This window comes from Oryzias latipes, chromosome 12 (assembly GCF_053564925.1).
Source record: "Oryzias latipes strain Hd-rR chromosome 12, Olatipes_Hd-rR_3.1".
In the NCBI taxonomy this organism is placed as follows: Eukaryota; Metazoa; Chordata; class Actinopteri; order Beloniformes; family Adrianichthyidae; genus Oryzias; species Oryzias latipes.
In genome coordinates this window covers 8,465,032-8,487,589 of record NC_136248.1, presented here as the reverse complement: position 1 = coordinate 8,487,589, position 22,558 = coordinate 8,465,032, and the positions used below count along the sequence as shown (strand labels likewise).

Below are 22,558 nucleotides of genomic sequence, written 5' to 3'. Positions count from 1 at the left end.
GAGTCAGGATGGCTTTCTCCCAAACGGGCAATAGGGACAGTTCACAGAGCCATGTTTGGGTAATAAATGCATGTTTCCTTTGAAAACATTTCTTTAAAATTGTAAATCAGAATCAGAATAGTTTATTGTCATTGTACATAATAATACAATGAAATTGTAGCAGCCTTGGAGTCGTAAAAATACGGTAAATCAAATCAAATGTGTACAAGAAACAATTAAATACAATTAAATGGATGATAACCTATCTTTAAGGTGAAAGGGGCACCTTTTAACCCTCCATAATAAGGTTAAAAAAAGAAACACAAACCCATCATAACTTTTGAAAATGCCCCCTCCCCTTTATTTTCTCTCAAATGGCATCTCTATCTTCAGAGCGAGTAATTGCAAGGGACAGTGCCAGCAAGCTTTCCGATGCAATTTGCAGAAAAGGATAAACAGGAAGCATACTCCCAATACATAATTTTGGTGATGGAGGCTGCACTGTGTGATAAGACCCAAAAAAGATTGGGTTCATGAAATGGAAAGTGACAGAGGACGGCATTCACTGACCTTAAGCTGTCAAGCAAAAGTCTAAACAAAGCTTCTTCATTTGGGCCGAAGTGATGACGTGTCGGAGGAAGCCTTCCAATAACATAAGTTGCCCTCGTGTTGAGAGTGATTACTGGGTTGTAAACTGGTTTAGAAAGACCAGTCAGGTGTGACCTATTTGTACCGACACAAGTCACAGAGGGTTTTGGAGTGCAGAACAGCCGTGTTGTCCAAAAACAAGCTCAAAGGTGGTGTCCCCACCAGAGTAACATTTTCATTACTCAGTAGGGATAGACAACACCTATCCTTTTGTCTTGCAACTGTCTCTTTGTCAAAAACTAATACGTGAGAAAATACCCACAGTGTGGCTGTAAAGCTGCAAACAGCTGTTTGCTAACAGAGAAATGTAAAAAAAAAGGGCAAAATATGTACAAGGTCCAAATATATTTGAATTCTTTAAAACAACGGACAACAATGAGGTGCTTTTCAAACTTTAGCAAAAGAACCTGGCGTATCTGTTGGGGAAGCTGAGCCTCATCAAGTTTGTGCCGTTATTCTGATGCGGCACACATCTTTACCATCAATTTTTCACCATTTCAATGTTTTTCAAAGAACAATTAGATTAAATGTTAATATTCTCTTCAAAAGCAGCACATGATGATGATGATGATGATATTTATTTCCGACATAAACTTTAAAATGAAAGTTTTCTTCTCTTTTAATGAAAAATCTATGAACATCTATCTATCTATGTTTCTATGCTTACGAGTCATTCCGTGTGTCCCTAAATGTAATCATGGACCGGTTTAAAGTCAGACTTTATCTTCATAGAAGATAACGTCTGTAAGATAATAAGAGGCACTTTGTATGGAACTTCATTAGAAGTGCCTTTGTAACATTACAGCTCACAAAACTAGTCATTAAGTTTAGTGGAATTGTTGAAAAAGATGTCATCTGTATTAGAAATACTGAAGGTGTTTAGCAAATTGTAATAAGCTTGCGTTTTTTCCACTCTAAATATAACTTTTTCTATTTTATCCAAATACCAATAGGTCTATGGTTAAAGATGCAGCTTATTGTGGGTCAGAATTTCCCTGGTTAAATGACTGCCTCTCTTCAACACCCCCTTGTGTACATAAACTGTTTCTGTATGTATTCAGCCGTCCAATCACTTCATCTGTTAATTGGTTGATTGTTGTATTGTGCGCTGCTGCAAAGCCGAGCGAGGATTGAGTGCTTGTTTATTCGAGCTGCATGATGATTAAAGCAGGCCGAGCTCAGCCCCAGAGTCAGTTGAGTAATTAAGAGGCTGTTCTTCATGTTAATGGCATTAGTCACCTTGGAGATAATCACCGCCATCAAGAGCACAGAGCTGCATCCCTTCTGTGTACCTGATAGCCTCCTCAAAACGAAGAGCTGGCAAACACCGTCTTCTATCAGACCTTGGAGGCTAAGGCAAACCCCTCAAACAGTAGACTAAGGGCCTACTGACAGCTTGGCCATGCCAGAGTCCATCTGGCTCTTTTGGTAGCTGTGGTTGGTCTGGTGCTGTTTCTGGAAGGTGACCTCTATACTGGATGGGATGTACTGCTGGTCACAACGCACAGCACTAAAGACAGCATGAAGACTGAAGGTCACATTGCTTGGATACTGCTGGAAGAAAATGGGTTAAAACTCCCATGAGCAGACCGAAGATAAGCACGCTGTAGTTTTCGCACCATAAGTATCTATGGAATATAAGTTGCAGCAGCCATAAAATGTGTAAAAAAGAAATCACATGTAAGTCATACTGGAGTATAAGTTACACTTGGGATAAATTTATTTAACAACAAACAGGAACAGGAATGCACTTTTTATTTTGAAAGGCACATCATAATAATGGAATCAATAATGATAGTGGACTGAATGCACGCTTCACTGCCGTAACACAATGATTCTTATTTAGCTCCATGAAACATAGGAGGAATCTAGTATATTTGGGCAAGACACGAGCAATTATTCAGATAACAATAACATAAAGAACATGCTGTCAAGTCAACTAAGCTCTTTATAGCACTTCAGATTACTAAATCCATTGAAATCTGTTGCTTCTAAACAACTCTGCCGAGGCCAGCACTGCTTCTTCTGCATTGCTATCAGTAGCAAATAGTGATACAAACACCGAAAGTCCTCTCTATTTTTTATAAGTGTGAAAATAAAACACAAATGGGCCTATTTATAAAAAAAGAAAAATCGCATATAAGTCACACCCCCTGCCCAAACTAGGCAAAGAAATAGCCACTTATACTCTGAAAAAGACAGTAGTTGCTTTTTAGGAACAAATACAAGCAATGATATGCCTCATGGAAAATGAAGATTGGGATTATGGACGTCCTATGGCACTGTTGGCACGGCGTTGTCCAACTAGTCTGTTATGAATTACATTACATTTTGACTACCACAGTTACCCAAAAGGGACATGATGATATATTTTTGTTGTTGTTACTTAAATCACCTAAAGTAATGATAAAGACATTTATATTCACGTCTTTTTTTTAGAATTTAATGTGAATAGTCCAATAGACAAGTTATCAAAGTATTTTAAATGACCATATACCACATGCTGGTCAAATAATGGACAGTAATCTGTGGTAAAACGTTTTCTTTTGTTTGTTCTGCATAGTAAATGTGTTTTGAATGTTAGCAACAGAAGAGTCACTCTTTTTGATGAAGCCACAAGGGAAACATTTCTCTTAATAAGTCAGGTCAGTTTGTCATCTGGATCAAAACATGTAAATACATGCAGGCTTTTGCTCTCATTACTTTTTTGCAGCCATGCGTGTGTACCCCTCATCTAAATATTATTTAAAACTTCCCATCATCATGATCTGTGTCTGTATTCCACGCAGCAGGGGATCTATCCATCTAAATGATTCTCAGCGTATTAGGACATCTGCTTTCTGTGGTAAAAGGTGAGAATAAATGCATTGCTGCGACTCTAAATCACCACCAGTCTTAGGTTGTGAGAAAAAGTCAACAGCGAAAAAAGATAAATGCAGTCTTCCTCTATCTGGTCCCGTGTCATAAATTACCTGGCCATTGATCCATGGGTGTCTGGCATTCTCGGTGGACCTTCTTCCCACATTTATCACGCCTTGCATGTGCAGCTAAGCCTGAGTGAAAATGCCTTAAACACATAGTTCTCTCCTGAGGCTCAGCAGCATGGCCTGTTGCTTGGATACAGACGCATTTAAACGAAGAGTGGATAGAACCTACAGGACTGCATCATGCACCAAGATGTTTCAGCGTCTTGGATGTGGTTAGATTTGTTGTGATGTATACAGCTGTTGAAAAATACATAGTAATAGACTGCCAGCCTTCTCTCTGTTCCCTGTCTGATTGTTTGAGACTCCACAGGAGGCAGATGCAAACTCGTCCATGCTGATGATGATCATTTATACAAACCTAAGTGTAGCTGCCTCCTTATGACACCACACTGGAAGATGAGGATAGGTTGTATGAGGGAAATCCTCTTATGCAAAAAAAAAGACAAATTGTAGCATAATGCATGCTATTTTTTACCAACTGTGGGAGGAACATAGACGGGTTTATGAATTATTACTTGTGCACTGATGCAGAAAGGAAACAAAACCTATTAAAGGTCAGAAAAAAATGAACAATCTTGTGATGTGGAAGTAAGATGAATATAATTAAGATGCTTTGAAGTTCTTTTACATGTTTGCACATCTCAGCGTCTTATGCATGTTTTGAAATTGGTCAAATTCAGAGCAGTTTAACAAATATGCACAAAACTGGCAAAATATTGAAGTTTTCCAGTTGTGCTTGATTTCTCAGAATCAAAAGTGTGAGTCAAGATGTCAAGAAAAGAAACCTAATAAATGTGCTGAAAAATAGAAAATTAATGAGATTATTAGTTCAAATTTAATTCAAATTAGAATGAAAAATGTGCCTCAGGAGTCAGTTTGAGGCACAATAGAAAAAATTTTAAGATGATATCCGATATTTATTCAATTAAATTACACATATATTTTTTTTAATTGGTTTGTATAGTTAGATAAGTGCAATTTTAGGTCATTTATTATCCACAAAAACAATACTACATGACTATGGTCACCAGCACAGTCTAATTTTATCCTTAGGCGACACTGGATGTACATATTTTATATTTTTATATTTTACCTTTTATATTTAACATTTATTTCATTTCCAACCCTGACTTTTATATTTTCTTTTAAATACCTAAAGAGCATCATCATATTGTAGTGCATATAATGACAATAAAGGACATTTATATTCTCATTATCTAAATTTTACAGCAATGATTAAATATATGCAATAAAAAAAAATTCTGCAAATGGTGAAGTTTTCACAAAAATGATAAATGGAGTATACTTGTATAGCACATTTCTACCTTCACCAAAGGCCCAAAGCGCGTTACAGTTCAGTTCACCCATTGACACACACACACATTCACACACTGATGGTGACTCCACTGTGGGAATGTACTTCTGCGAAGTGTATAGAAGGCCTTCTGTCTACTACATATTTTATTTTATGTGTAAAATGAAAATAAGGTGTTTAATTTAAAATACTAGTAAAAAGTGAGAAGAATAAATGAAAAATAAATATTCTCTTTATACCCTCAATAAAAGGGATGTGTGACTGAATCTTTGATTTTTGTTTGTGTTTGCCATATTTCTTCCGCTCAATGTAGTTTTTTCTCTCCCTAGTTTTGGTTGCAGTTTGCAGTTAAGATTTGTCACACAGACATAGTCATGTAGAATCTTTTTGGTCAAATTTAAAACCACACATTATTTTTGGGACCACTTTGTTTCACTGTCTTCCATGCAGCTTCTTTTCCTTACTCGAGGAGCTCTTCTTTTTAAGTTTTCTTCCAGTTCATTGCTCATCTGTTCTCATGCACGACCTGCGTGTCCGTGTTGCAAGCATGTTACTGATTGCATTTTACTTTGCTGCAGCAATTGCATTTTCCCTCATGGTGTGATCTTAGGCCAACCCTACATAGATTTTTAGGGCTCTATACAGGTGTAGAGTTTAGTTTTTTTGTTGTTGCTAAAAGTCGTGATTTCTATATTCTAAGAGCTGATTTCTCCTCTACTAAAGATGAAGATTACCCTCACAGAAAAGCTACTTAACCCATCTCACTAACTACTAGAATGGGCGCTTCACTGATTAGGCTCAGCTGCTCTGAAGTTTTACAACATGTTTTAATTTTTTTATTTAGCCAATTCTTTCCTGCTTTCCGCTTTTAGGGTTAAGAGGAAAAGATTAACACATTTGAGTGTTGTGCCATTAATAATAATTCTTTGCTCTCCTAGCTTATTAGCAAAGGCGTGACCTTTTCATCTCTGTAACTAGAAGATCTGGGTGCCCTTGAAGCCGGGCAACAGAGCACGGGTGCTCATCAGTCTGCTTTAGGTGCCAACAGGCCCAGGAGACTGACCAAACCCGATGTGCATTCACTAACAAAACATACATGTCTTAGTTTCTGCAAAAAATACCTGTTCTACCTCAAGTAGTACCAATTAATTTTAACAACAGTAAAGTGTGCCACAGTAACAAGTTTTAATTTAGGTATTTGTGATTTACAATTTAGTGTGAGAAACCTGTATATCACTTAGGATGTATGGAGCTGCACAATGGGAATGGGAAATGTATCTTAAAAAGAAATAGAAATAGAATAAAACCGTATTTTCCGCTCTACTGATCACATCGGATTGTAAGGCACAGGTCGGAGATATGTCCGTCGGCTAGTCAGACTTTAATAACTGCGTTCCCAGTAACTCCTGAATTTGTTTGTTAAATGCTACACATTAGCCACACTAAAAGTGTTAGCGGCATTAGCGTATTCACAAGACCTGAAATTCCCAACCTTGTCTGCAACACGTAAAAAAACAGACTGATACAGCTAACAAACATTACTGTGACTATGCTAACTCAAAATTCTTTTAAAAAAAAAAAAAAAACAAACAAAAAAAAAACACACAGTCCGACACAGCTGCACATTAGCTGTGTTATCATATTTATTATATCTGTAACTCCCAACTTTGTTTGCAACATGTAAAAAACAGATTAATACTGCTAAAGCTAATGTTACTGTGACTATGCTAACTGCCAACCTGGTTAGTAACATGTAAAAAAAAAAAAAAGTGCGTCACCTTAGCGCATTTATAACACTCAACCTCGTTTGCAACTCTTAAAAAAAAACAGACTGGTATTTTGACACCGTCCACCTCTCAAGTCAAGGCAAGGTAATTTAGAAGATAAATGAAAGGAATTAACCTATGCTAATACCTAACCCAATGAAAGCGTTGGGTATCAACATAGGTATAACTAATGATAGTTTTGCTAATGATACTGAGACTGAAGAAGGAAAAGTCATGCAAAAGGAATAACAGGTTTCAGCTGCACCCTGACTGGTCTAATGAGTGATTTGTTCTTTAAGCAAAGATTTATTCTGTGCCTCAAACAAAACTAACTCATTTGCTGTAAAACAATCCAATCGTTTTTTGCATCAAATCAACAAACACATTTAAAAACCAAAATAACCATAGGGTTATAGAAATGGAGAAATCAATCCAAATGTTTTTACAGTGCAGACCATGTTCTCTGAGCTTCAACAAATAGTTAGGGTTATGTTTTTGCCTCTAATTAAAAATGATTACCATCATTTTTCTAGATTCTTTAGTTTGTGCACTTTATTGATATTTTGCTGGTTTGTTTTGAAATCTTAAACATAACAAAATTATGTTCTATTTTGTATGTATTTCTAAATGCTTGTTAAATTAATGACTTTAAATGATACAACTCAGATAATAAAAAAAAGTGCTAACATTTATCCAACCATCACATCTAAAAAGAATCTTGTGAGAAATAATAAAAAAAAAAATCACAAAGACACTTATAAAGTGCTTTTTCTGTCAAGGCAGATGAATGTCAGTGAAACAGTTATTCAGTTATGACACTTTATTAACACTTTTGTGAAGTAACACATTTAGTTGACATTTATTTGGGAGACAGGTGCAGAAACATGTGCATGGTCTGCCCCTCACTGCTGCATTATCATTGTCCAGTTCCTATGTCAATAATTAGCACATCTATGCAGGTTTTAAACTGAGCCAAGGGAGCCACAAAGTAGTGCATGAACTGATCTCGCTGGTGTCTTTTTCCTCTTCCACATTGTTTTTCCTGTTTTTGGTTGGCTTTAAAAAAAAAAAAAAAGCTCTGTAAATTTGTTTAGTTTTTTCTTGTTTAAAGGACAAACAGTCTGATTAAAATCTTTACATTTCTTAAAGCTTGTGTTCGTTTAAAACTGTTTGGTGACAGAAGGATGCATAAGACAGTAATGCCTTACTCACAGCTTACTCACAGCTATCTGCAGACGAAAAATGAGCAAACCTGTACAGGGCACTCAGGTGACCCACAAGAAAAATCAAGGCCGTTGATTGCTCGGTGAGCCTGTACAACAAGACTACTCTTTCATGTTTTTCTTAGGGCATGCTGCATGAAGGAGATAGGGGGGTGGGGGTGGGGGGGTCCTCATCTCTAGTCTCACGTCTGAATGAGCCATATGTTGACATGCTTACTGTCTGTCACCTAATAGCGTCTCGGAGGAAACTCACGGCCAACATTACTTCCTCTGCGCAAAGTTAATACAGTGGCGACCTGGGGGTTAGCCCCGCCTATAGCCACTAAGACTCATGGGAAGTGTGAAATCTTGTGTGTTGAATTCTTCACCATCACTGAGAGAGCTATGAAGAGAAGTGATGTTCATGTTGTTAAGCTGTTCATGTGTGTTCCTAACAAATGAGTTTTAACGCCGGACAGGAGAATGAGAAATCAGCTTCTCTGTCTACCTCTCCCTCTCAGAGACTGTTTGAGGGCGTGTGGAGGACGAGGCAAGGAGAGCCAACGTAGCTAGTTAATTGGCAACTCAGCTCTCGATTCCTCACTACAAGTGACAAAGCAGCTGGGTCGTTACAATGCATATCCGGAAAAAAAAGAAAAAAACGTACCGAAACGGTACAGCAGTGAACCGAACCGAAACTGCCGTACCAAAACGGTTCGGTTCAACTACGTGTATCGATGCACCCTATGGACAACACATAAGAGTGAAGCAGGTGAGACGCAGGTGGGCCGTACAGATTTTTTATATGTTCAACCCCCCACATCCTGCGCATGGAGCCTGTTGGTGTTGTTCAATTGATAAATGCACACTCCTTGATGTTGTAGCCTGACCATTAAATCTGAGAGCAGCATTTACGTGCAGTCAGTAAAGAGCCAGTACACGCATCATAATAAATTGGAGTGAGGTATGAGGGCGCAGTACGACCGCATCACTCGTACGTCAGTAATACGTGAAACTTGTTTCATCCTTTCAAATACTTCACGATAAACGCTCCCGGTTACAGCCCTTCATGGTCTCAGACCACCCTAAAAACTTGCAGCACCCGTAAGGATCAACCCCCAGCGGGTAAAATCATAAACTGCCTCTTTGGAAGATGTTATTGATGGGGAAGCACCATTAGAAAATGAAAATGATCCGTGTTAATATTATACATAATTTTAAGTTAAAAATTGTTGGGGGGAAAAAATGACTTGATTTTATGTACAAAGCAAGAAACAACATAAAATGTCTTTTTTTTTTTTTTACTGCCTTTACCTGAAGGGGGTAGGTGTGAGTGTGTGTTTTGAGGTCACCAGAGTTGTTCATCTTCTGCTTTCTGACCTGCTTGGAACCCCCTCCTGATGTTTTTGAGGGACTGCAATGATTCATGGCTCCTAACTGGATGGGGATTTCATCTGTGATTGTGTGGGTGTCTCCCTCACAGTTCCCAGACAAGCATCAGTCTCTTACATCGACTCTCGCTGTCTGACTAGCAGTCTGAGGATCTGATCTGACTCACCTCTGTGCTGTTTGCACCCCCACTCGCCTCCCTGCTCCTCCCTACTCTTTTCTTCATTGTTTCACCTTCAGTGGTAATGTAGTGATTCTCATGAGAGAAGGCTTTCAAATGGACAACAATGATGCTCTTTTCTGTTTGCAATGATTTAATACATTTTATTGGATTAACACTAACAGCTTATTTCCCAAGATAATGGCCATATTATCACCAGTGTGGGAAATAAGGTGAGCCTGAGCCAAATGCCTGCTTCTCCATTGGTAGCCTTATCTGCGAGTCACGGATGAATGCTTAAGGCCTTTTTTTCTCCTTATTTGCAGACTTTCCTTGTTAGAGCATCGCCTCGTGTTCTACTGTTTACGCACCGATCCTGCATCAACTTTTCTTTTTTGCCATTTGCATATGAACTGGGACCATTTTTCTCAGACTTTTCTCACAAAGCTGCCTCCTTCTAAAGCAGATTTTGAGCGCTGTGCAACTCATTTGTGTGCAGCTGTCTTTTCTTTTTTGGCTTTTACCTCCTCAGCACCCTGTCTTCCATGACACCAAAGAGGTTTCTTGGCAAAACAAGTCTAGATCCCCCTCCCTATAACCCCACCCATCTCCTCATCTGTTCAGCCACAACCCCTGTTTTCTCCAGCATTTCTTTAATCTGCTGTTCAGGTTTCAGAGGCAGCTGTTCATTTGTGCCTTTCTGGGAGTGGGAGTGTGGAGGAGTGTATGGATAGGGACCACCCTCTAAGAGGAATAAGGTATTATTCTTTGGGGGATGTACAGTGGGAATTCGACAGAAGAGCTTGTCAGGGTGTGATGGGTCTTTGTTACCTGATTTTTTTGCCTCTCTCCCTCCCTCCCTCCCACTCCTTTCTCTGTCTGCACACTTTTTCTCACCCCGCCCTGTTGACAGCCCGTCTGCTTTTTTTTAAGAGCTGTTTGTTCTCGAGTGGGAAGTCAAAATGTTGCACACATGCCCTCCTGTAAAACGCCTGCCACCAGACTACAGATGGAATCGCTTTTCCTTTTTATTTTCCGTTCATGTCTCCTTTTCTTTTGCATGTTTGCTCAGTTTTTTTCAGACGTGGAGTGGATCTTTGAGGAAGGAATCAAATTAAAAAGTGCTTATAAAAGTACATCAGAGTCAAATATTAAGAGCAATACAATATTTTAATCTAATGTTTTTTTTGTTGATTAATATTTATACCTTTTCAACTTGCAACAAGTACGATAAACACAAATGCGTGCAAATACCTGACAATCAAGTTGAAGATTTATGCAAATGAGTTTTCCTACAGGGTTTAGTTATAGAACCACAGGTGGGGGGTATTGTCTTCGAGTTGTAAGAAACAAAAACTCCACGCTCTGCATAAAGGAAACAGGATTGAGAAGAAAAAATTCCAGTTTGCAGCACTACAGAGCACAAAGAAAGTTATCTTTGTTGCAATTCAACTGCTTCAAAGAAATCTTTCTGTTCAAGGACATCAAAAATATACTTTTGAAAGACATTATTATTCACTTATATACACATTTTGCTCATAAAAGATTATTTTAACCAATAGTAGCTTTAAATAAACGTGATTCAAGCTTTACCTTATTATGAAATCTGGAAGTGATTTTTTTTTTTTCAATAACCAACGTAATTAAACAATTTGAATATGTATACATTGACTTTAACCTTGTAGTGACCCACTCAAATGAAAATGGTGTTTTTGGTGTTTTTAACATGATGTTATGGCATTATTCTGATGATAAACATATATTAAGAAAATTAAAGTTAAAATTGCATTTCTTTATTCAAATCGCTGTGAATCATCTGAAATGGAGAGTAATTGTGACTTAAAAAATACGCTGAGCTTTGATTTAGGCAAAAATGCTATTAAAATAGTTTAGAAGTGTGTCTTTAAATTTTGTGAATAAAAGTTATTTTAGTCTTTAGCTGTTGTCCTGCAGCTTGTTGCATTAGAAAGAGTTTTTTTATACAGAATAAAGTGAGACACACAGCAACAACTAAGTATGGACCTTTTTAAAAGTACAGATTTTTGCATTTCTGTTGGTAAAGGTAGATTTATTTAACACAGAAATGAGAAGGCTTTGCCCCTGGATCTGGGTATAGGTGGTTAATCCAGACTGATTGGTGCTTTTGCGTGGATCAGAGCCTTTGAAACAGACCTTTTCCTGATTTTAGTATCACCAATCAGGTATTCGAATGTCAACATCTTTGTCCCTCTTGATCCATATCTGCAGAACTCCACTTTCTCTTTTACCGTCAGCCTCTCTACCAAATGTTACCTTTTCAGAACTGCTCTGGGTTTTTATTTTTGCCGTCCCTCCGTGCTACATGAGTGGATCTGTAGACTTGATAACCTTCCTCGCTGAACTGCAAATGTCACTTAGGCTTGCAGACCAATGGCGTTTCTTTTCACTGGCCTTTGTGGCTCTCTTATGGGGACACTGACACCGAGCAGATGTGCGCACATGAATAAGAATGAGTCAGCAGGGCTCTCAGGTGTGACCCAGGAAAGCTGACTGAAATATCATAAAATAGCAGGAAAAGCAACGCTGTGCCATTTGAAAGCTAATTATTACAGCAGGCTGATGTGGGCGACCGTGCATGCTTCACTGCAGCATCAGGCTGCTGCAAAGTTACAATGAAAACAAGCGCCTCTCACTGCCTGGAGGATGCTTTTTCTGTGCTCTACCTGCTGTTTCTTATGTTAACTCGACTTGATATGTGACTGAGGAGGCTGCTGGCCATTCAGTGGTCTTACGCAACAGCCCAGCCAAAGATAATGGTATGTTGTTCAGGCTTTTTTTTTTTTTTTTTTTTTTTTTTTGCAGAATGAAGGCAATCAGGCGTTTTGCTCCATGTAGGCTTTTTCCATCAATTCTCTTTTGTGTGCGTTCAGCCTTGCAGGCCAGCAGCTCCCACACAGAGTGATCTGGAGGGGCAGATCTGAGCTGCCTCTGAATTTGCATTCTTGCTAATATGTGTTTCACACACTGAAAGATGGGAAAGAGGTGAGGCGGTTTTGATTAATATTTCAGTAGCTCAGTTATGGGCCTTCTCCCTCAAGGTTTATCTATGTGATGGCATATTTAAGGGTCTGAGACCATCAATATTCGTGGCATAGGGGTTTTACAAAGGTTTCTTTTTGGATGCTACACCCCTGTAGGCTTCTTGCTATAGAGGCTGATATTGACAGCAATGCATTCATTCTTTTTTTAAAGACCCACTCTAATAAAAATTGTTTGTGTTTTTAACATGTTCTTATAGCATTTTTTCTGATGATGGAGGACATATATAAAAAGATTAATATTCAGATTGTATTTATGAGTATTTCTTTATTCAAATCTCTGTGAATAAGGAGCAGATGGAAAAAAAAGAGCTAATTTGTTACATAGAAAACACAAAGGGCGGCCCACAAGCTACCTGCTCCGCTCTGACCTAATGCACCCACTTTCATGTCTTTGTTTTCCTCGTCCGAGATGGCATCTGGTTTAAAACTCTACAATCGGACCGGATAGCTCTGATATTGGCCATCATTTATTTTGCTCTGCTAATGTTAGGTTTGGGGCTTGAGCGGCTGTAAATCCGTGGGAGAGACTGTAATCTCGGAGGTGAATTTCTAATGAACTGCTGCCACTCTGCAGAAACTATGTCCTAGAAAATGACACCGTTTTTTGATTTTGGCTAAACACGACATAATCATAATTAAAAGGCCAGTGTGTACGCTTTTAAAATAGACCAAAAGATGATCAGAGTGGGTCTTTAAAGCCATCAGAGGAAGTCTTATTCCTTCTTTTCTGTTATACTGATTATCTTAAAATGGTTCAAATAGCAAATACATCCCAACAGAAGTAAGGTATTTGCTATTTGAACAATTTAGAGTTAATCAGTAATCAGAGCTAATAAGTAAAGAAATGCAAAGTTTTAATAACTGACTGCAGCTTTGCTCCTTTGTGCATCTTCATCCTGGTTTGTTTGCCGATGTTTTTCTTCCTGAATATTTCACCATGAATACAAAATCTTTTTAATGATTTAAAAGCCCTCTGTCTATGGTTCAACATGAATTTCTGTGGCTTTGGTTTGACAGGCTTACTTGCAGTTTGACATCAAAGTCTCAAGCCAACAGGAGGCCACCTGGACCCTGCAGAAAGGCCTTTGCCGGCATGCTTGTGTAAAGACGACCTGTTGGTTGGAAAGAGCAACTCTTTGGCTCTCCTTATCTGTGTCATGGAAACAGACCATCATGCTCATCCCATTTCACCTTCTGGTGCTGCATAATAATCCACCCAGCAGAAAGAAATGAACTGGAAAGTAATGCCATCATCAACCAGGAAATTAAATATTTACATAAATGCGGTGGCAATGATGCAGAATATTAAACACTTTTCCAGTGACTGATGTTCTACTGGTTTAATCCGGCGGTCATGGGACTGTTATGAAAGCCGGTAGCTTTGCATTGCTGCTTGAAGAAATCTAATCATCGTTATGGCAGTTTACACATTCATTAAATTGTCTTTGTCCCCTTTCTTGTCCTTTGCAGTTTCTGTGTCTGAAAAACATCCGGACCTTTCTGAAGGTGTGTCACGACAAGTTTGGCCTGAGGAACAGTGAATTATTTGATCCCTTTGACCTGTTTGATGTCAGAGACTTTGGGAAGGTAAGTTCAACTCTTTTGCCCAAATTCTGGCTGCTCAAAGTGAAAAAATGTTCAGATTTTGGATCTTTTTGGATTAGCATTATTTAAAAAGTAGCAGCTTTGTTTTCTTATTGTTTTGTAGAAAACGGGATGTTTTCTTCATGTTGGTTAGTTGACATTGTGTCTTTGCACAGCTGGTTTGTCTCCATTATGATAAAAGCCTTGCAAATGTGAGTGCATTTGTACAGCTCAGCACAGCTGTGTGCTGCTATGACTTCAAGTGTATCTTAAGTCTAATTTAGTCAGTTACACTAACTGGCATCTTAGTGCATGGAGCTCAGATGAGCATTTGGTGTGACCCCTGGGGGTCAGAAATCTCATCTCATGTCACTGAATGGGTTAAAGGCTTCCGCCAATGAAAATTAGGTTATTGACCTTTTTCACATGTCCATATGGTGTTTTTCTTCTTTTGCTGAAGAAGAAAAAAAAAAACACGAACAAAATAAGCAGTTAAATGATGCTAGCTGCACATTCCTAATGACAGTTTGTTGATTTCTAGTTTAAAATTTCTCTGGAATAAACACTGAAGCACGGCAGCTCTCTTTGATTTTCTGTCAGTGATGATCCGTTTCATGGTAGATGAACATCTGAATGAGCTGGACAAAATTAGATTATAAAATTCAGAATTACTTTTACCTTATTGCTGTACAAGTAAGTCTAATTTGAGGGTTGTGCCACCATGACAGTAAACACTTTGACAAAATATTTGATATCTTTGGAGATGTTAAAAATATAGTGGTGCCTGTTTTTAATCTGAGGTCCACTTTTCCAGGAAACCTTTACCCCAAAACTAAGAAAGGCATTGTCTACCAGGGATGCCACGATTCTGGGTTTCAAACTGAACCATAGGTGCCACCATTGAATTGAATCATGGGAACAGTGAATCATTGCATCCGTATGCAGTATGGATGTTTTAAGTGTCAAACAAGCATTGCGGTCATTTCAGGAAGGATTTATTCTTTTATTATATTACACCAGGCTTAGTATAAGACAATTGAAGGATTTTTTTTTCATTGATCATTGCTTATTGAAATTGAAAAAAATAAATAAAGTTTTTTATTTTATTTTATTATTCAGTGTTTCCTCACTTGTTGCAGGGTTTAGGTTGTGAAAATAACCCGCAATATGGCAAATCCATGACAGGAAGCCAGGAAATGGCTCAGGACAGTCCCAGTCGGTTGGTTGACTGTTCCCGGGAGAAGCACATCTGCCTATTTTTCTCCATATTGTCTGTTTGAGCCAGATCCGGATAAGTGGTGGAAAATGGATGGATGGTTGGAAATGGGTCATTGGTTTAACCTCAGGTTTGTGATTGCACATGCTGGATGTGTCTTTAATCCATTCCGCTCTGATGGAGCTTTTGAACAGCATAATCAGCACACGCACCGTGACTCAGTCTAGAACAGGTCGAATAGGGCAAGCAGATGCTAAATGTGAATAACAATGTGCAGATTTGGTCTAAAGCATCAATAAGGAGGCAATGAAAAGGGGCCTCAGGATCGTCTTGTAATATTGTCATTGCTTTCAGCTAAAAACAAAGATTTTGTCTAATTAATATGTTGTAAAGAGGCATGTTAACTTATTTCTCCTCATGTACGTCTTTAACCAGAAACAGCTGGATGATAACATAAATTTAATGATAACGGCTGATGCCATTTGGAATGTTAATAATATGTCTCATGAGCTGATTGAGCATGTTGTGTGTGAATTAAAGTGTATAGATTATTATGTAGAGGTGGTATAGGAATAAATCCTATCATGCACAGTGCTATCAACTCTAGTGAGGGTACATTTGTAGAACACTTGTGTGTCCAACATACCTAAGGTAATCGAACACATGTACTCTCCCTAGCATGAAGTGAGAAGAAAGGCATGAAAGACGGAGGAGAAAATGAAAAGAAAAAGGAGACAAGGACTCACTTGGCAGTTTGTAGATAAACCACAAGACAATGTATGTAAGTCAATGAGTTTGCAGTGAACGGTATTAAAATCCATCAGCAGTCAGAATCAATCACACAGACCCTCCATATGTCAATTTAGAAATTGCTTTTGTATAGTCTCAGCCGTGACGGGCTTGTCTCACTATTGATTTTCCATTATGGCCTAACATCACATTATAATATATTGAAGAGTTTAGGTCCTACATAAGTAGCATACATTTAAATAGTAAACAGGCTTTTTAAAAACAATAAAAGGGGGATTGAATTTTTGGTTTCTATAGTTGCTTTCCCAACTTTTCTTTTGCTACACTGACACAATAAAAGTTAAATTTTTTTGTAATCACTGTTCTGAGTTTTTTACTGTCACGTCACATTTAGAGAAATACAGGTTTTTAGTTAAAGAATATGGAAACATCTTTAAATTCAACAGAATTGAAACGTTTTTGTCAAATATTACATCTTGTTGTATCTTTGGAAGGAGGACTAAAATAATACACATTTCTTCAACTACTTTTGAGGCAGTTTTTGTTTAAAAATGTTTGTCATTTTCCTAACGTAACAGCACTATGGAGAGAAGTTCAAGTTATTTCTCAAACTGTCATTTAGGAGAAGAAAACAACCTCAAGGGATGTTGTTGTAAATGGAACATACTATGGAGAGAAATTAGACTCAGTCCGATTTGTGCGTGCGTAATTCTTGATTTCTGCGTAAATTAGGATTTGTGTATGCATATTCTTGCTTTGTGCGTGCGTAAATTAGGATTTGTGCATACATTTGGATTTGTGCGTGATTTGTTACTCACATAATACGTTTTGTGTATAAGTTAAAAAAATATAAAATGAAAAAAATACAAAATGCAATTTACGTATGCACAAATTAAGATTACAACAGCTTGAAACTACTTACACACACACATCTTTAAAAAAAACACGCACAAATCCCTTGTTACGCACACACGAAGCCAAAGTTACGCACGGATCTACCGTGAGACTGTTTTCACGTCTCACAAATCCGTCCGTAAGTGCTGCGTTTAAATACCAGTGGAATGCTCGGTCATTAGAACTTTCCTATCAGCCTTCCCTTCTAAACGTATCCAGACAATGACTCAATCAATACATGAAGACAGTAGATGTTAGTGTTGAACATAGAGGCTACTTACTTCGGGGCGCTGACCACCGAAATGGGCCGCCATTCTTCCCGTGACTCTCTCAGTGTGACTGCCTTTGATTTTTCCGGAAGAAAAAAAACAGTGCCCCTTACTGGTCGTTCCTGTTACGCATTTTACATCAATTCGGTGTCTCGGAGAATAACATACTTTTAATATATATATTAGCGTTTAAAAGTGAACGTCATATTCTCAGACGATAATTTTTATTTTCCTTCAAAGTTTTTTAAAGCCCTGCTACACCCACTGAAGGAAATACGTTTAGAAGGGAAGGCTGATAGGAAAATTCTAATGACCGAGCATTCCACTGGTATTTAAACGCAGCACTTACGGACGGATTTGTGAGACGTGAAAACAGTCTCACGGTAGATCCGTGCGTAACTTTGGCTTCGTGTGTGCGTAACAAGGGATTTGTGCGTGTTTTTTAAAGATGTGTTTGTTTAAGTAGTTTCAAGCTGTTGTAATCTTAATTTGTGCATACGTAAATTGCATTTTGTATTTTTTTCATTTTATATTTTTTTATCTTATACACAAAACGTATTATGTGAGTAACAAATCACACACAAATCCAAATTTATGCACAAATCCTAATTTACGCACGCACAAAGCAAGAATATGCATACACAGATCCTAATTTACGCACAAATCAAGAATTACGCACGCACAAATCCGACTGAGTCTAATTTCTCTCCATAACATACGATTGTTGTGCTGGTGGTATAAGTGGATTGTGAAGCATTTGTAAGGGTACTGAAAATTGCACGCACTTATGACGTACTGGCGATGCCGTTGTACAGTGCCCTTACGCCACAATCTAGTTGTTAGTATGGTGCGAGTACTGGCCCCTTAGTGACTATATACAAATGCCGAAAGCACGGACACGTAAGTGCCAGTCAGACACCTGTAGGATACCCATACAAACTACCCTCTGATTGTCCAATGTACTAGTTTGGAACAGTCTGGCTACACACAAGGAGCACGCTCTTATCCCGTGAACTACACTCAGGAGCCCCTTGCACAGTCCGTAGTATTTAGGAGGGAGTAGGAAAAAATGAAAAATTAGCACAACATGCCTTACGTTTTGTTGAAGTGTCCAATAGAGCCGGTCCGTGAACATTTTTGCTCTACGTGCTCACCAAGTGGTCAATAACCTTGATATTTTGTGGGGTCCACCTTCGTGCCCCATACAGATGTGCCCATTTTACATCCACAGATATCCCGGATCCACCTGTGAGGGCAGTTATGACTTTGGCTTTTAAACAGACGATTGATAATTTTCCATAAACTTGACATAAGACCAATTCAAAGTTAAGAATAAAGATTTCCTTTTTGCTTACTTTTTTCTTTCAAAGATGCTTCAGTGACATATTTTGGCCAGTCAACCTAATGTATGTGAACTCTCCTTTGAAATCTGTCTCTAAATGTTTGACCTTTTGTTTCAGAAGTCATGAACAGAAAAGCTGTGTTGTAAGAGATATTACTCATGAAGAAAAAGTACACAGCACTGTTAACATGTGCAAGCACTATTAGCTGAGAAACAAAACTGAGGGAAAGAATATACCTACAAAATAGGGCTGCACGATATGAGGAAAACTCGCGATATGTGATATTGGTGATTAATATTGCGATAACGATATAATTCGCGGTATATAAACAAATAGCAAAACAACCAAAAACATAATTTCCATTTCACTGCAACAGTTTAAGAATTAGACTCCAAATGACCCTCGTCGACGTAGGAGGCAAACATCAAACATAAAAGGGCTCATCTGATTGATCAACAACGTAAACGGGTCCTTCTGATTGGTTAAATGCATAAAGGGATTTATTTCATTTGTTCAATATTTCAAGCTGCCATGAGATTGTTTTAGCAAATTTAAGGTAACCATTTATTGCGATTTTCGCCGTCTTTTGCGGTATGCATATTGCACAGCTTAATGTCCCGATAACGATAAATTTGCGGTATATTGTGCAGGCCTACTACAAAAGTTATTTTTTAAACGTTTTTCAGTCTAATGCCTGCTGTATTACAAACAATAAACCACATGTTCTAACTACTTATACCCCCACAGTGGCTCCCAAAGAAACCACACTTCAGTTCCTCTGACTCCATCCTCAATGCTTCTCTCCAGGTCAGGGGGAATACTGACTGAGTCCAGGGCCAGTGCTAATAAAAACTATGCATGGAGAACCTCTCTTCACACATTTCTTTGATACTCACACTGAAACAGATGGAGTGCATAACCTACTAGACATCCTCTACTGATTTTTATGACTTAAATCATCTCTTCTAGGAGCACTCAATTCTATGAGCTCTATTTTCTCCAGCCCCCTTTATAGCTCTCTTCTGCAGATGTAAACTCTTTGGTTTCATGCGCCTACCTTCACTCCTCTTCTCTCTGCACCCAAACCCATCCCCCATCATTAGAAATTCATTATGACATCATTAAACCGATGAAATACAGCTTATTACAGTAGACCCCAGAGAAGGCTTTTCATTTAAACACCTCCTTCTCTCCAAACCCAACCGCCTTGTTTCCTTTCTCCCAACCTGTTTTAATTAGCCTCCAAAGGAACATTGCTGTCATTTAAATGAACATGGCAATCAGTTTATTTGGCTGTTGCCATGATTAGCATAATTAGCCTGCACCTGTTAGCCATCTATCAACAGTTTGGTAATTTTATGTGTGCGGCTGCATAGCAGCAAAGGAAGGAAGCTTTCCGACAGATTTGTCGTCTTCATTAAAGTGAATCGCATCATTTGTTTGAAACACACACAGAGCGGCTGCCACCGGTTTCAGCATTTTCTGAACAGTTTTTTTGTGAAGTGATGATCATTGACTTGATAGGACAGTGATTGGTGCTTCCTTCACAGGCCTTTTTATTACATCTGAACAGCTGCCATGTTGCCGAACTGAGTCAGGTGACACTGAACGAGTTTGGCAGCAACCTCATATCAATTATTACACGTTTGTTACTCACCGAGTCTGCCTCTTGGAACACGTTAGATTCTACTTGATATATTTCCCCAAAAGTGACTTTATCTCAGGAATTTGGATATCCAATAAACAAAACACAGATCTTGACAGGTGGAGAATAGTTGAGGAGTCTCTTTTCAAACACACCAATCATCTAGTTCAATTTGTACCAGCCTTTTCATCTTCACCTGATTTTCGTTCACTTCTCCCACCCATCTCTCCTCCCCTTTCCACTTATTCATCTCAGACCACTCACCATGCCAGTGAGCTGTGATAAGACACAGCTAGAGGCAGGCGAGCCACTATTGTGTCGAGACGTCGCGATTGCCGTTGGACGGCAGTGTTTGATTACCCTCCTGAAATCTGTGCAGGCTGAACTCTGCTCCTTTCATTTCCTCTCTGTGCACTGTGGCCAAAAATAGCTACTCTCTTAGCATCCACACCCTTTGCTTCAAACATCTGGAGCAGGGGTGGCGAACACGCGGCTCTCGAGCCGCATGCGGCTCTTGGCCAATGAGCGTGCGGCTCTTTGCGTCTCAGCATATTTTCGATATACTGTGCCTCATTTCATAATTTGTTCCCTCTTAAACCACACTCAAACCACCAGAGGGGATTAAAAACAAATAATAATAAAATTAATTTGGCATTGTGTATGTTTGATGCTGCTCCCGACACATACGTGACCGTCAACCATTTGCACAGGTTACGCCCAATGCCGGAACACATAGATACAGATCTGATGTGCGTGCAGACTGTTACCCTCATGGTCAAAACGGTGAAATTCAGAGTATAAAGATAAACACAGGACGTGTCTGGAAGATTCCTACTTTTTTACTGAACAGAATGGCAAATCTTTATGTTTATCCTTATGAGCTTTTGGAAGCAGTAGTTCATGGCAGAAAAGAACAAAACGTTTCTCATGTTTCCTTTTCTCATGGATCCTGTAATGCAGACACTGACTGCCTGGGATCCCCGCTTGTCACTGATGAGGCAGCGAGAGAAATGGAGATGATTGAGCTGAAATCTCTTTTGAAAGAAGAGTTACGTTTTGGAAAACTGAGAAATACCCGTGTGTTAAAGAGCTGCTCTCAAGCTGCTGTCGAAGTTCTCCTCAATATATGTCTGCGAGTCCCTGTTTGTTACCTTGAAACACGTGAAATCAAGGCATCGGACCGTTCTGACCGACACTCACGTAAAGAAACTGATCAGAGAGGCTATGACTGTCCTGGGGGTTAGCCCCGCCTTCAGCCCCAAAGACTCATGGGAAGTGGGAAATCTGGGGTGTACAACCATGAGCCAGGGGGCTGTAAGCAGAAGTGAGTTCCATGCTGTTTGGCTGTGTGTGTTCAAGTTAATGTGCTCTTAATGTGGACGGGGGAGGTGTGAATAACGCAGTCAGTTTAATGGTGACTTAGCACTTGTTTGCATACTGCGTTGAAGAATAAACGGAGTCATAGCAATGTATTAACAATTAATATATTATTTGCTTTTGATGCGAAAAGTCAGTCATTCCATTTTAAATAAAAAAACATAAAAAAGCAAGATATTCTAATGAGGGTAAAAATTTATTTAAGTTGCACACAACTGAAATAAAATGTATTTAATGTGTTTATTGTGAATATAAATTATTCAGACACCAGAAGGATGCTCTGTCCAGATCTTTGTGTATTTCTTGGTGTAAGGGTCAATGAAAGAGGAATGTTGAGATACAAAGAATTACCAGTTAAATACTGTTGGATGGTGATATATTCAGTTTTTATCATCGTAAATCTGACTTCAGAGGAGTGTATGAGATGAGAGAGAGGTGCCTGTGTTTGTGGAGGGGGTATCTGACCTCCAGTGTAGTCGCTGTGTTAACTCTGGCTAAGCTGCATTTGATGTCTGTATTGAGGGTGGACACTTTCCTTAAAATAAACACAAGTACAATACTTGCTGTTGTGTTGTAGGGAGAGGAGTGTTTTATGGAAAATAATATGGCTTTAATTGCGTGTTTGTGTGTGCACGTCTTGTCAGTGTGTGGTGTGGCTCTTTGACTCTCAGAGTGAAAAAATTCGGCTCTTGGTGTCAAACTTGTTTGCCACCCCTGATCTGGAGCATGCCTCAGTTTTTGTTTGAACAGGGCTTTACCTCACTCGAACACACCCTTGGCATGGCCTTTCGCTCATTTGTTTTCACACCTTCAAACATGAGAATTGCTTTGATTGCACATAAAAGTCACTGAAATTGGCCTTTTAGCTGTATTGCACCGTTAGACTAGCAGTATGCCATGGAAACCCATCCATTGTTGTCAAGACAGGTCTAACTACTTTAGAAATAGTTGTAG

General features: G+C 38.8%; 1 protein-coding gene across 6 annotated transcripts in view; it reads left to right on the top strand.

Moving 5' to 3' along the window:
* The window catches only part of vav2 (vav 2 guanine nucleotide exchange factor), a 254,697-nt gene that overhangs the window by 65,751 nt on the left and 166,388 nt on the right, over nt 1–22,558 (top strand). For all 6 annotated transcript variants that reach the window (XM_011481995.4, XM_011481993.4, XM_011481994.4 and 3 more), the window contains exon 2: nt 13,997–14,113. In XM_011481995.4, the coding sequence (XP_011480297.1) occupies nt 13,997–14,113 (117 nt within the window). The remainder of the gene's footprint in view (nt 1–13,996; nt 14,114–22,558) is intronic.